Here is a 13,393-nt window from a genome sequence, read left to right as displayed (position 1 = left end):
CAAATTGCCTGCACTGCAGCCGTCCCGCTAGACCACACGACCACCTGGGCTCTCAAAAAAAGAGCTTTCGCTGGCCGTGTGTTACCTTTCCTCGTCAGTTTTAATCTAACGGCGTACTACAGTACATGATATATAAGGCATGAAGATGTTATTGTTACAGATCAGCTAAATTATCTATAGTAAAGGATCCTACAAATTAATGTAATATACAGTCACAGAAAATAATTATATTTATAAGTACGTCTGAGTCAGTGACAACTCTACAACATATATTTGTGCTCTGTATATAATAAAATTCATAGAAAAATTTAAAGCACATGCATACATGTACACAGCATATTTTCCTGAAAAGGTTAAGGAAAAGGAAAGGTTACTATTACAAACTGTCTTTCCCTTTATCAGAGACTTAAAAGATAATACAATTTAAAGGAAGAATTAATGATTTTATCTTTTAAAGAAGTTTTCAGCATTCTCAAGGGAAAACTCTCAAGGGAAAACCGATACTATTTATATTCCATATAGCAATATATCTAAAAAATAAATGGAGATATGTCCATGATGCCACATTTAAAAGAATTTCTGTTTCCCCTCCCCAGGTTACCCTTTGTAAACAGACCAGGAAGGCAGGTTAATTTTTTTGTTTAACTGGATGTCATACATAATGTAGCATGGTTACATGAATGGTTTGATATGTCCAGTCGATGCCATTTATCAGTTGTTTGTGCTCAATTTGAGTGTATTCATTTAGATTATCAATCCTTTTGTCTTCAAGCACTTTTCAAAAATGCTTCTAACAAATAAGTCATCATTCATATCTGATTATATGAAATAAATATGCATAATATAATTAACCTATCTGCTGCAGATTTTTTGCATATATCATGATTATCACTGAATTATATTTCATATCAGGTTTTAGATGTATGAAAAATAACACAGAGATATGTGTCACCTAATCACACACTCTTACAATTATTAATAATATTGACAACATTACATCCAAGTCTGGATTCAGCAATTTTTGTTGCAGGTGGGACGTAAAAGTAGTTTTAGGAATAAATATATCCATACACAGTCATGACAGTGACTGATAATGAGTGAGAGATTGATATTTGAAGAATAGAAGTATCTTTTACTTATTTTAAATGTCCACAGCATTGAACAAAATAAAAATATAAAATTTCTTTAACTAATGGTAGAAATATGATTCAGCTCATTTTAAAAACCCATCTTCGTCAGATTATTTTACTTAGTCCATGGAGGTAATTCTAATCCTTGTTTACCAAATAAGCAATAAAGATATAATATCATACCAATCGTTTCTCAAATTCGGAAGAGGAAGTTTTGACCCATGCTTCAATTTTCTTTGTAGTTCTTGTACTGACATCTTTAACTTGATCCACTCTTTTCTCAACTGACTGTAAATCCTCTGAGAGGACCTCTGTTTTTTCTGTCCTAAAATGAAGAAATATTTCTGGATTTAATTTATGTAGAATTATACATCTGACAATTCATAAAGAGATAAGTTTTATCAACGAAATAACAATCTTGCTAACAAATACTGGTCATTTTCAATAACTACAAAAACTGTCAAAATAAAGCTCATATCAAATGTCCCTATTTAGCAGAGCAAAAAAAGATACCATTTAGTTTGTAAAGAGTATATACAGTATTCCAAAGGTAACTATTATTGAACTTAAAGAGGGCAGCCAGACAAATGAAATGAACCTCAAGTATTCATATGTATGGTGCTTTCAGACTTGTTTGATCTGTCACATTCTGGGTCTTTTTCCCAATACATGACTGTCATGTACAATGTATATCATGAATGGGTTAAAGAAAAAATAGTCAATAACAAACTTGACCCCCACTTCACCATCAGTAACCATGGTAACAACATATTAAAACTTGAAAAGCATTGAACAAATGGTTCATAATTTATTACGTGGAAACAACATTAAGCGCCATTTTTCAATCTAAAGAGCACCATAACCCATGAAGTGCAAACACGTAAATCATTAAAATCAAACTTGACCACAATTTCAGTAACAACAAATTAAAATTTGCTTAATTTGGTTGCATGATTCATATATATATACATGTAACATGTATAACATAGAAATATCATAAAGTGCCTTTTCCAAATCAATCAGGGACCATAACTCCTAAACAGTAAAAGTTAAAATTATTAACATTGATATTGATCTCTATTTGTCATTAGTTAAAAAAAATTGAAACGCATTGGTTGAATGGTTATAAATTATTGCATGGAAACTGTTGGCAGCCACCATCCCTCCCCCTCCTGTCATACTTCAACATTTTGATAATCAGATCAGGGGCGGATCCAGCCATTTTAAAAAGAGGGTGGGGTTCCTAACCCAGGACAAAAGGGGGGGGTTCCAACTACATGTCCACATTCAAATGCATTGATCACCCCCCCCCCCCCCCTCCCCAGATCCGCCACTGCAGATTATTCCATTGAAAAAGACTGGTTAATAAAAGATGAGAAGATATCTCTCATCCTGGGCTTTCAGAGAATAAAAAGAATAATTGAGGTTTTCATATTACAGATCAAAATAGGAAAATTTAGCGAAAAAAAAAAAATGCCTTTCTAAAATAAGTGAATTGATATCTGTTCTCTGTTTAGATGAAATGTTTAAACATGCATGGCATTCCCCTCTCAAAATGATCTGCATGTTTAATTAGAGATCTAGACCTTATTATATATGTTATTTAAAAATCCGAAATATACCAAAAGTACAAATGTATCTTAAACAACAAGATATAATGTCACTATTTTTCTGAATTTTAAGTGGACGTTTTTCTTCTTCAAATTAATTCAAATATACTTTACTCAGACCTTAATGAAAGACAAAATCTATTCCATGTATTTAGTGTGGAGCACTCCATAGTAAATGAAGGACTTTTCCTCAAGGTTTCAGGTTTTCATATGATTGTGAATAAAAATCTAACAACTTGAAAGTTGTAATATGAGTTGTACATGTATACATATATTGCTTTCATTGAGAGCATATGTTAATAGTACATGTATCCATAAAACTTACAGCTTGATTAACCCAGGATTTGACTAGTAACATAACAAAATTCTATATTTTCTATATAATTGTATTATCTTGCTATTTTACTCCCAACACATTATTTTAACAAGATGCTCCGCAGGGTGCAGCTTTATACGACCGCAGAGGTTGAATCCTGAACAGTTGGGGCAAGTATAGACACAACATTTAAGCTTGATACAGCTCTGAATTTGGATTGTGATTAAATAGTTGACACAACATAGGTTTCTGACACAGAATGTATGTGGTCTTAGAACTTAAACTTAAAAACTTAAAATTTCTAAATTGGACATTTACCTATGATGGTCCAATATCCAAAATCTAAATACATGGTTAGATTTAGCATATCATAGAACCCCAAGAATTCAATTTTTGATGAAATCAAATAATGTTCAATTTTAGACCTTTTAGACCTCAATGTGGACCAATTTGATAACAGGGCCCAAATATTAATCAAAGAGCTGAAAGCTCTGAAGAAAAATGACGCCACTGTCTCTATTATTGGGATAGTTTTTATGCAAGTCTTGATTTTCACATACCGTAATTAGTTTAACAATGCAACATGTCTCGTAAGCATATAATTGATATTCGTATATGTGTGTGTGGTTGAAGTGAAGGTGACAACTGGCTGTTTTTTTAAGACAAATGAATAGGTCAAGACTACCTGAATTGTACAAATAAATACCGTAGAAAGGCTTGTATATTTCTCACTGGTACATAGTCTGAATCCGGGTCCGTTCGCGCCCACTCATGTTCGCCCCTTTCACTTTCACACCCTACATGTTCGCACCCAATCTTAATTGGTTTTGTGTTTAATAACTCTTTTCTTATAAGTATAATTGTTGTCATTGTCTCAAAATAAAGTGAGACAGCATTTTTTTTTGTGTTGAATAAATCTTAATCATGTTTTAGATAGCGTATTGTTAAAAATTATAATAATCCTTTCTAAATAAAGTGGTATTTTGTCAACGTTTTATTTTGTGTTGAATAACTCTTAATCATGTTTTGGTTAGCAATGGTTAGTGTATTGCTATAACTTTGTTTCATTGACTTTCAAAATGAAGTGAGATTCTGACTATGTTTTTTTCTGTGTGTTGAATAGATTTTATCATGTTTTGGTTATAATAGTGGATTGCTATATTTTGGTTCCTATATTTTATTGTTTCGTTGTTTCAGATCAAAGGGACCAAGCTGTTAAAAACAATTATCTTTTGAATTTTTCCTTTAAAATCTTCAATGTTTTACTCATACCAAGCTATAAATACATTCAGTATTTACACCAAAGCAATTTAAAACAACAATCATGATTTTCCAATTATTCAACTTGAATTTGAATTAAAATTGGGCGCGAATGAGTAGAGTGCAGACAGACCTTGGGTGCGAACGTGCGAGGTGCGAACGTGTAGGGTGCGAAAGTGTATTGGGCGCGAACAGACCTGATACCACATAGTCTGAACCCCCTTCTCCCACAAAATATTAAGTAAATAATCTTTTTGTTACTGTTATCAAAGGTCTAATGAAACTCAGGTAATTTCAAACACTTGTCAAAGAATTCTAGTCAAACCGGCACCTGGTTAAATTGGCACCTAGACAAATCAGCACCTGGTTAAATCGACACCTGGTATAGTCAATTCGTCACCCATGTTAAATATAAATTTTAACAGTATTTTAAGCAAAAAGAGTAAAAATAAGTAAGGGGTTGCCAGAATTTTTTTCAGTATTTAAGCAAAAAGAGTTAAATACTAACTTTCACATTTTTGGGTGTTCATGTACATTTTGTATATATTTATTTTTCTCAACTTAATGACTTTTTTGGTGTATTTTTAATGATATATATATATGAGTAGTCAAAATAATTATTACGTCTGGCAAGGCTTTTTAAATTTTATTCTGGGACACCTTTCTATGACCGCAAGGCTATGTTAATTTTTTTCTGGGACGCCTTCCTACGAAGCCTTCCTACGAACTTCGTAGGAAGACATCACAGAAAAAAAATAAAATAGCCTTGCCAGACGTCATAATTATTTGGACTTATAAATGAGATATTGGATATTTTTATGCATTATTTAAACCAGTTGAGCATTTTACAGGATTGTTTGTTTAATGCTTTTAAACTTTACTGAAAAAAACCACCTTAAATTTGCTTATTATTTGGCATGAAAGTTTGATTTATTGAAAGGGACTCATAGTTTTCCATTTTATTTTAATAATTGTCTAATTGTTAAAACAACAGCTTGGGTAAGGGCTTCGTTGTTTACCTTTATACACAACAACATAATTTCACTTTGGTTTCGTTGTTTACCTAAATACACAACAACATATTCACTATGTACTTGGTAACAGTTATTAATTAATTGAATAGAAAATATTATAACAAATATTATTGGATGCCGAATTGACGTCAAATCGGTGCCGATTTGACTAGATGCCAATTTAACCAGGTGCCGACTTAACTTGTACGTCTCAATTCCTCTGCGATCGTTTGCGGTATTTTCTTGAGAAAAACCTATTTTCCATCATCAAAGAGAAGAAGAAACTGCTTGAAAATGATTCTGGAACGCTTCATGATTGTTAAAATAAGTTAAATTCACTCAAAAAACAATTTTAAAACTTGCGATGTTTAAACAGGAAGTTTCAAAAGCACGTGTAAAAGAAGAAATTAACCGGTGAGAGTGGAAATCCGTACATAACAGATATCCCTATAGTACGACTTTGGAAGCAAAACAGTTCCATCCTTTTGTAAAACAGTCTTTAATATACCTATCACATTAATGTTTGAAGGGTCTTAAGCTTATTCAAACCATAAAAGTCGGTATGAAACACCAAAACGGAATGAACAATACCCGATTACGTTTTGTAGTTTACAAATTCTAAACTGGTTCCCGTCAAACTACAACACTTTGTTCGAGTGTAGTGGAATACAAGCAGAAACCAGTTAGTTTGTAAACTGGTTCCTGGCTGATTACTACACGATGACCTCTGATGCATAATGATAACACAAGCAAATTCCAGTTTGTATAGAAAATAGTAAATACGAAACCAAGCGCGGTAGGCAGAGATGTAATGAAGTTCAGGTCGCCAGTAATGGAACAATGACTGCGTCATTTTCCAAAAATCTAAATACATGGTTAGATTCAGCATATTGAAGGACCCCATATCTACAATTTTTGTTGATATTAAACAAAGATTAATTTTGGACCCCGATTTGGACCAACTTGAAAACTGGGTCCATAATAAAAAATCTAAGTACATGTTTAGATTCAGCATATCAAAGAACCCCAAGAATTCAATTTTAAGTTTAATTTTGGACCCTTTGGACCTTTATGTAGACCAATTTGAAAACACGGTTAGATTTGACATATTAAAGAACCCCAATAATTCATTTTTTGATGAAATCAAACAAAGTTTAATTTGGGACCCTTTTGGCCCCTAATTCCTAAACTGTTGGGACCAAAACTCCCAAAAGCAATCCCAACCTTCCTTTTGTGGTAATAAACCTTATGTTAAAATTTCATAGATTTCTGTTTACTTATACTAAAGTTATTGTGTGAAAACCAAGAAAAATGCTTATTTGGGCCCTTTTTGGCCCCCAATTCCTAAACTGTTGGGACCAAAGCTCCCAAAATCAATCCCAACCTTCCTTTTACGGTCATAAACCTTGTGTTTAAATGTCATAGATTTCTATATATAGTTATACTAAAGTTTTAGTGCGAAAACACAATATCTTCGGACGACAACGACGCCAACATCATACCAATATACGCCCAAAAAATTTTCAATTTTTGCGGTAGTATAAAATCTTGTTGATTATTTCAAGATTATTTTTTTTGAAGAACTGTTGAAAATTCCATTCAAGTACAGGAAACAACAACAAATCAAAATATTTTCCTTGTTTCTTTTAATATAGAGGGAAAGTACAATGTATATATACCTTTATCCATTATACTGATTATATAGTAAAATGGTTTTCATTCGAGCCAATCACGGGGATATGCAATATTAACTGCGATACTGAACAATTAATTTCAGTGATGCCCAATAATAGCAATAATTTGTGTAGGGATAAGCTATATGACTCAGACAAGATAATTTGACATCTAGTTTTCATCTTGTCAAAAGTTTGCAAGGTCAATATAATAACCTTGTACCATGTTACATTTATCTAATAAGAAATAATTTAAACAGGATATTGCCAAGATACAGAATTACTAACATTAAATTTTCTGGATTATACCATTGAGTCATAATAATACTTACAACGTAAACTTATAAAGTCAATTATTTTTTTTATTTATAAAAACAAATGCATGTGGTGTAATTTTGAAAATAAGTCATGTGAAATCATATTTATTGAAGTGCATGTACATGTATGTCGTTTCATATTTCACTTGAAAACAGATACAAGGACCAGCACATTGATGCAAGTGTAAACAAGAATGTGTCCATAGTACACAGATGCCCCAATCCCACTATTATTTTCTATGTTCACTGGAACGTGAAATTGGGGTCAAAACTCTAATTTGGAATTAAAATTAGAAAGATCATATCATAGGGAACGTGTGTACTAAGTTTCGAGTTGATTTCAAAAACTACCTTGACCAAAAACTTTACTCTGAAGTGGGACAGACAGACAAACAAACTGATCCACAGTACAGACCAAAAAACATTTTGTCCATAAAATGGGGCATAAAAACAGCAACAAAAAAAACTTATCACCACAGAAACAATAAGCATAAAAAAAATCTTTTAGACCAATTTCATGTTTGGTTCAAGCACAAAGTGTAAGCCCATAATTTCAATAAAAAAAGAAAATGTGTAAAATTAAGGGATAAATGACATTACCAGGTGTAAAATGATGTCTTTCTGGCTCAATGAGCCAGGTAAGCAAAATAAACAAGCAATCATTTCAAGAAATAAATAGCAATAAATTTAACTAAACTTTAAAGTACAATCCATTGAATATATTATACGTTTAAAATACTATCCATGTTAAATGCGACTTTAAAAAGGGTACAAAAGTTCACATAAAACTTGTAAACATTGCCTCCCACTATGTCTACCATCAAGTGAAAATATCTTCAAGTCTATAGGAACCAAAAATTTAAACTATAAATTTTGATCGTTGTTTATTATCTAGCTGTTAGATTGTTTTTGTGAGTGCACTCTCGGTGCACACATAATATCCATGCTTACATTTAACAAGATTTCCTGATAAGACAAATTATGGGCGTGTGATTATTTACATAATATCAAAGGAACCAGTCAATTACAGTCCTTGTGTATATATATCATCATTTAAGTACTCTCTCTTGTTAGAAATACACTTTGAGAGTACTTCATCTCATTATGATAAAATCTATCGTGGGAAGTTTTAATTGTTCTTTTTCCTGTGAATATATTTTTTATAAAGTAACTGTTATTAGAAAAAATAAAATGAATAATGAGAAACATACAATATTCTTATTGATTTTGCTGATAACCTATATTTTCTTTTTGATAAATAATTAATTTTGTATAAGAAATATTTCCATGATTTTATCTAAAAATTTAGCTATCAGTTAATCATATTTATCCACAACTCTTAGATGTACTACAAAGCATGCGATATAGTTAACCAAACTTCAGCTTTGTAGCTATTACAGTATTTGGGATGGATATTTGGATAAATAATCTAGGACTCAATAAATAAGATTATTTTTTGTTATGTTTATTTATTCAATTTTGGTGTAGTAATTAAGAGCATATAGTGTACTTTATCAATATATTACTGGTAAACCCTCTCTTTAACATTAATTTCTTCATTTTTTTTATTCAGTCACATGCTCATGAACATTAAGGAAATACATTGTACCATTAAGGGAAGTGTAGACTTAAGGAGAATTGTCATCTCAACGTACATCATTTATAAAACAATAGAAAGTTCTAAAATAAATCAAATTTCATAAAAGCTAAGAATGAAAACAGGAAATCTGATAATGAATCTGTATTCTGAATCATTCTGTTTATCTAATTATAGATTGGTTACTAATAAAATACAGTAGTTTTTATCAGATCTTGACAAGATACTTGTGTATTACAATAAAAACAAATGTTTATGAAAAATAGACATCTGTCTACTTCATCTAAATCTGATGAAAACGTAATTAATATGAAAACAAATCAAAGAGCAGATTGCTCTGAGGGATACGATTGCCATTGTTTTCATTGACACATGTATACATGTAGCTGGATAATATTATTTTCAAAACTAATTCAACTGCACATGTAAAATGTAATTTACATAATCTGAAGTTACAAAATAGCCAAATCCCGGATACAAGTGTATGAACAATTTACTCATTGTGTTTTATTTTTGTACCATCAATTCTAAGTTTACTTTCCACAGTAGTCACAGCAAAGACTCCGAGTGAGAGAAGGTATTTCACTTCGTATCTCACCTATTTTCCTACGATAATTCTAGGAGGAACCCATTCCTAACTCTTTTAAAAATACTTAATTTCCTTTGGGTCAGTGGTCATGACTCCTTTCCATACACATTCCTCGGTTAAAATTGCGATCGTATTTAATATAACACAACGTTAATCGACAGAACGAGTTAATTTTCTCGACACGATAATATGGAAGACTCCATTTCGCCGTAAGGGGTGTGGTTGCGATGTGGACTACGTTTATTTTAATTTAAATGATGCATATGATTTAAAATTATGAAACAACACTAACCCTCAGTAGCAGACAAAAATAGAAACGATCCCATGAGTTTTAAAACAATCAATTGAGTGGGGAATCCAGAGCAACCATTTAATCTAATACCCCTTGAAGTCAAGAAAACTATACGCATGCACATATATACCTAAACAAACCCTGGAGCAAGAACGTATATTAAATGTTAATTAAACAACCTAGATGGTTCTCTATTTTTTTATGAAAGTACAATATCAAATATCATTTTCATAACGGTGACATATAAGAGAAACTTCAGTTCTTAGCTATGACAGAAATAGATTTATCGGAATTCAGAGAACTCTCGCATTTTTATCAAAACTGGGGAATTCACTAAAAAAACACTAAATATAAATACTGCTTAATTCTGATTTTTTTCGTGTTTTTAAAAACATGCATATAAGTCAAGAGAAATATCAACCATGAAGATTATGAAAAGAACATTATAGTAAAGCTGTTTAAGTTCAATCCCTTCGTTTGTTTTAACCTTTTAAAGCAAGACAATTATAAGAATCTGAGATGTTCCTTAATGTTTAGAATAAAACGATTGACGTGAGGGCATTGTCCTGAGCCACTGGTATAAGTCTACAGATTGCTTGAAAGCAATCGTATCCCAAAAACTGTATCATAACTTCATGTTTGACCATGATAGTACATACAGTTGTACTATATCACCATAGGTTTCTTACTACTGTACAATGTACATGTACAAATGTATCTAAAAATAAACTCAAAATGTATGCAAAATCTAGCATACATGTATATGTCAATGAAGCTTAATATACAAATGTATAGGTCATACATTGTAGTGACCTATCTTTTAATATACACCTCCTTTAATACATGTGTGATCTATCTTTTAATATACACCCTCTTCTATACTTCCCTGGCCATCAGCCATTAATTCACATACAAATGCAGATTCACTTTAGAAGATTGAAAATTTATACATTTGTATGTGTATCAAACAAACATTTAGCAGTCAAAATTTAAGTCCAGTTGATGGATCTTCATAATCATTGATTTCTAGCTCTTAATTCAGAGTCTTCACTAAGGTGAGTCTATGAGTCCAGATCTCATGAAAATCTGTCTGGGCTCTTAACATGCTGAATTGTATCCAGGAAATTTCATATTTTTTCTTTATTTCAAAGATGTATTCAAGTTATGATGTATATATGCAAAAGATCTCAAGATTTTCACTAGGATAATTTTATGAGTCAGTCCTGGTACGTTTTACATTTAATAATATCTTAACCAAAAATCCATTTTCTTTAAAAATCAGGGAAAAACACATATTGTCATATACAATTTGATATAATTATCTGCCCTTGATTGTAAACTATTTTTTTCTGAATTTTTTAATACAATATACATTTATTGACACTTAATTTTTATAATAGTCTAATACTTATACTAACTTCAAGTTTAAGTTGTTTCTATTGTTTTTTTAAATGAAACTTAACTGAAATACTTTTAGACCAAAAAAGTATTTTTGCAACATGACATTGAGCAGAAGGGATGCTCAGGATAAGACACCGGATCTACCTTAAGCACACACATGTACATTCACTCATCAAATACCAAATTGACAGATACATGTAGAGTATTGGACAAAAAAACATAAGTATTCATAAATATAACAAGAAAACACTTAAATCTTATGAAAATGGTTTGTGTTTTGTGGGGTGACTCAACTTTTAAATTGTAAACATAATTTTTATTAAATTTAATCCCTGTATTTTAATTCCTGTCATCACCTCAATTTTTGTAAACAACATTATGTTAGAGCAAATTACTGAGAGTAAAACAAAACACACTGGTTTTAAATCTGGTTTTAAAGTTCAACTAGTTTTCACTATGATCTTTTCAGAGTCCTAGCTACATATGGTATGGTAAAAAATTCAAAATTCAGAAAAAATCGTGTCTTCACATACACATCCCAGCCGGAAGTTCGCCATTTTCCATGTGTTTGGTTGTATAAGTATAAACAGATATGTACATTTTTTTAGTTAATTTTGTTGCATTTTAGCCATTGTGAATACTTCTGATAAAAATTCAGATCACAGAAGTCTGTGTCAGTGAATTTAATAGCCCAATTTTGAGTTTTTCTGTCACCGGGAAAAATTTGTCAATTATGATGTCATTTACGAGATAAAGGGGATCGCCTGTATCCCAGCACTATAAACATTCATCAAGTGTATTAGTGATCATCATTGTGCAGGATAAACTAGAAATAATATTTGTTCTGTAGGTACATGTACCTAATTATATATATATAAACACTATTCCCTAAGGACAGCAGTGCTGAAAGACAATAATGAGAATTCAATTTGCAGAATAATTTGTGCAATATAGCTTTGTAGTTGTCCAACCACTCGCTCAACATTGGAACAGAAGTGAATAAGCCCCTAAACGTTGAATAAAAAACAAAAAATTGACGGAAATGCATCAAACTCGAAAGTTGTCTATTATTTCAATTCACATTCCTCAAAATTTGATTGTTTGAAACTATTCAGAAATGTAAAAAAGTTCTAGGGTCTGGGTTTAAACTAATTACAATAATAATAATAATTCTTTATTTAAAGAGGTTTACACAGTTAGCTAGGGTAACTGGATCCACATATATAGTTTTATTTGGCCTTACTGATAACGCCTGCACCATATGATTATCAATAGACGATTTTCAAGTTATCCGGAAATGTTCGATTATTATTAGCACCTTTATGACGTCATTTACCAGGGAGATTGCCTGTATCCCTAACCTTATAAAGTTCATCAATCATCTTCATGATCGTCATTTTGCAGGTTACACTAGAAATAATGGTTCCTTTGAAGGTACTTTATCACAATTCCCTAATAACAGCAGTGCTAATTGTCAATTATAAGAATTCAATTTGCGAAATAATTCGCGTAATTTTTTCTAAAGCTCACATGGGAAGTTAGTGACGATGACCCTAAACACACCAATGATGTTCACAGAAACCAAAGTTTTTGACAAAAATGCAAATTATTACCAATTATTTACATAATTAAAAATTCATTTTTCATTATACACCTTAAAGTATAGTCAACAATACAACTACAATACTGGTATATCAGTAATGTACCAGTATTGCTGTTTTTTTTTCAAAAAAAGTTACAATATTACATGTAGTACAAAATTTTTATACCAGTATTGCGATCACCAACTACAGGAGATCCAAGTCTAGGCTCTAGGAATAATGGTTATGATGGATCCTAGAACATAGGAGTAGGTACTGACAAGTTGAACACCAACTTGCCTCATCTTTAGTTATTATGACTGTTTTAAATACTGAGCTTCGCTCATTCTTTATTTTATAGAATGGCAAATCTAGGCTATAATTTCAGTGTTAAGAAAAAAAATAAATAATTGCCATTTTATTTAATCTAACTCACCTTCCTAAATTTTGATCAGCGAGTTGTTTCGCTCTCATAAAATTCTTGCGAAGATTCTCTGGCTTAAACATTTTGAAAGTACTAATGCCTAAGCATTTAGGGATAAAATATAACTAATTTATGTAGGGTTCATGATAGCAGTCCGTCAATGTTGTGTAGGAAATTGATTCTGCAATATA

At 31.4% G+C, this 13,393-nt stretch overlaps 1 protein-coding gene across 6 annotated transcripts in view; it reads right to left on the bottom strand.

The window, feature by feature from the left end:
• The window catches only part of LOC143045938 (rho GTPase-activating protein 44-like), a 75,381-nt gene that overhangs the window by 55,547 nt on the left and 6,441 nt on the right, over positions 1–13,393 (bottom strand). For 3 of the 6 annotated variants that reach the window (XM_076218786.1, XM_076218782.1, XM_076218787.1), the window contains exons 1-2: positions 13,215–13,387; positions 1,314–1,455 (exon numbers count right to left, since the gene is read on the bottom strand). In XM_076218786.1, the coding sequence (XP_076074901.1) occupies positions 1,314–1,455; positions 13,215–13,285 (213 nt within the window). In that variant the 5' untranslated portion in view covers positions 13,286–13,387. Of the gene's footprint in view, positions 1–1,313; positions 1,456–13,214; positions 13,389–13,393 lie in introns of those variants that run through there. The other 3 variants (XM_076218784.1, XM_076218788.1, XM_076218783.1) reach the window with 3 other exon arrangements.

The sequence above is a fragment of the Mytilus galloprovincialis genome, chromosome 9 (assembly GCF_965363235.1).
Source record: "Mytilus galloprovincialis chromosome 9, xbMytGall1.hap1.1, whole genome shotgun sequence".
Lineage (NCBI taxonomy): Eukaryota > Metazoa > Mollusca > Bivalvia > Mytilida > Mytilidae > Mytilus > Mytilus galloprovincialis.
This window is presented reverse-complemented; position numbering and strand designations above follow the sequence as displayed.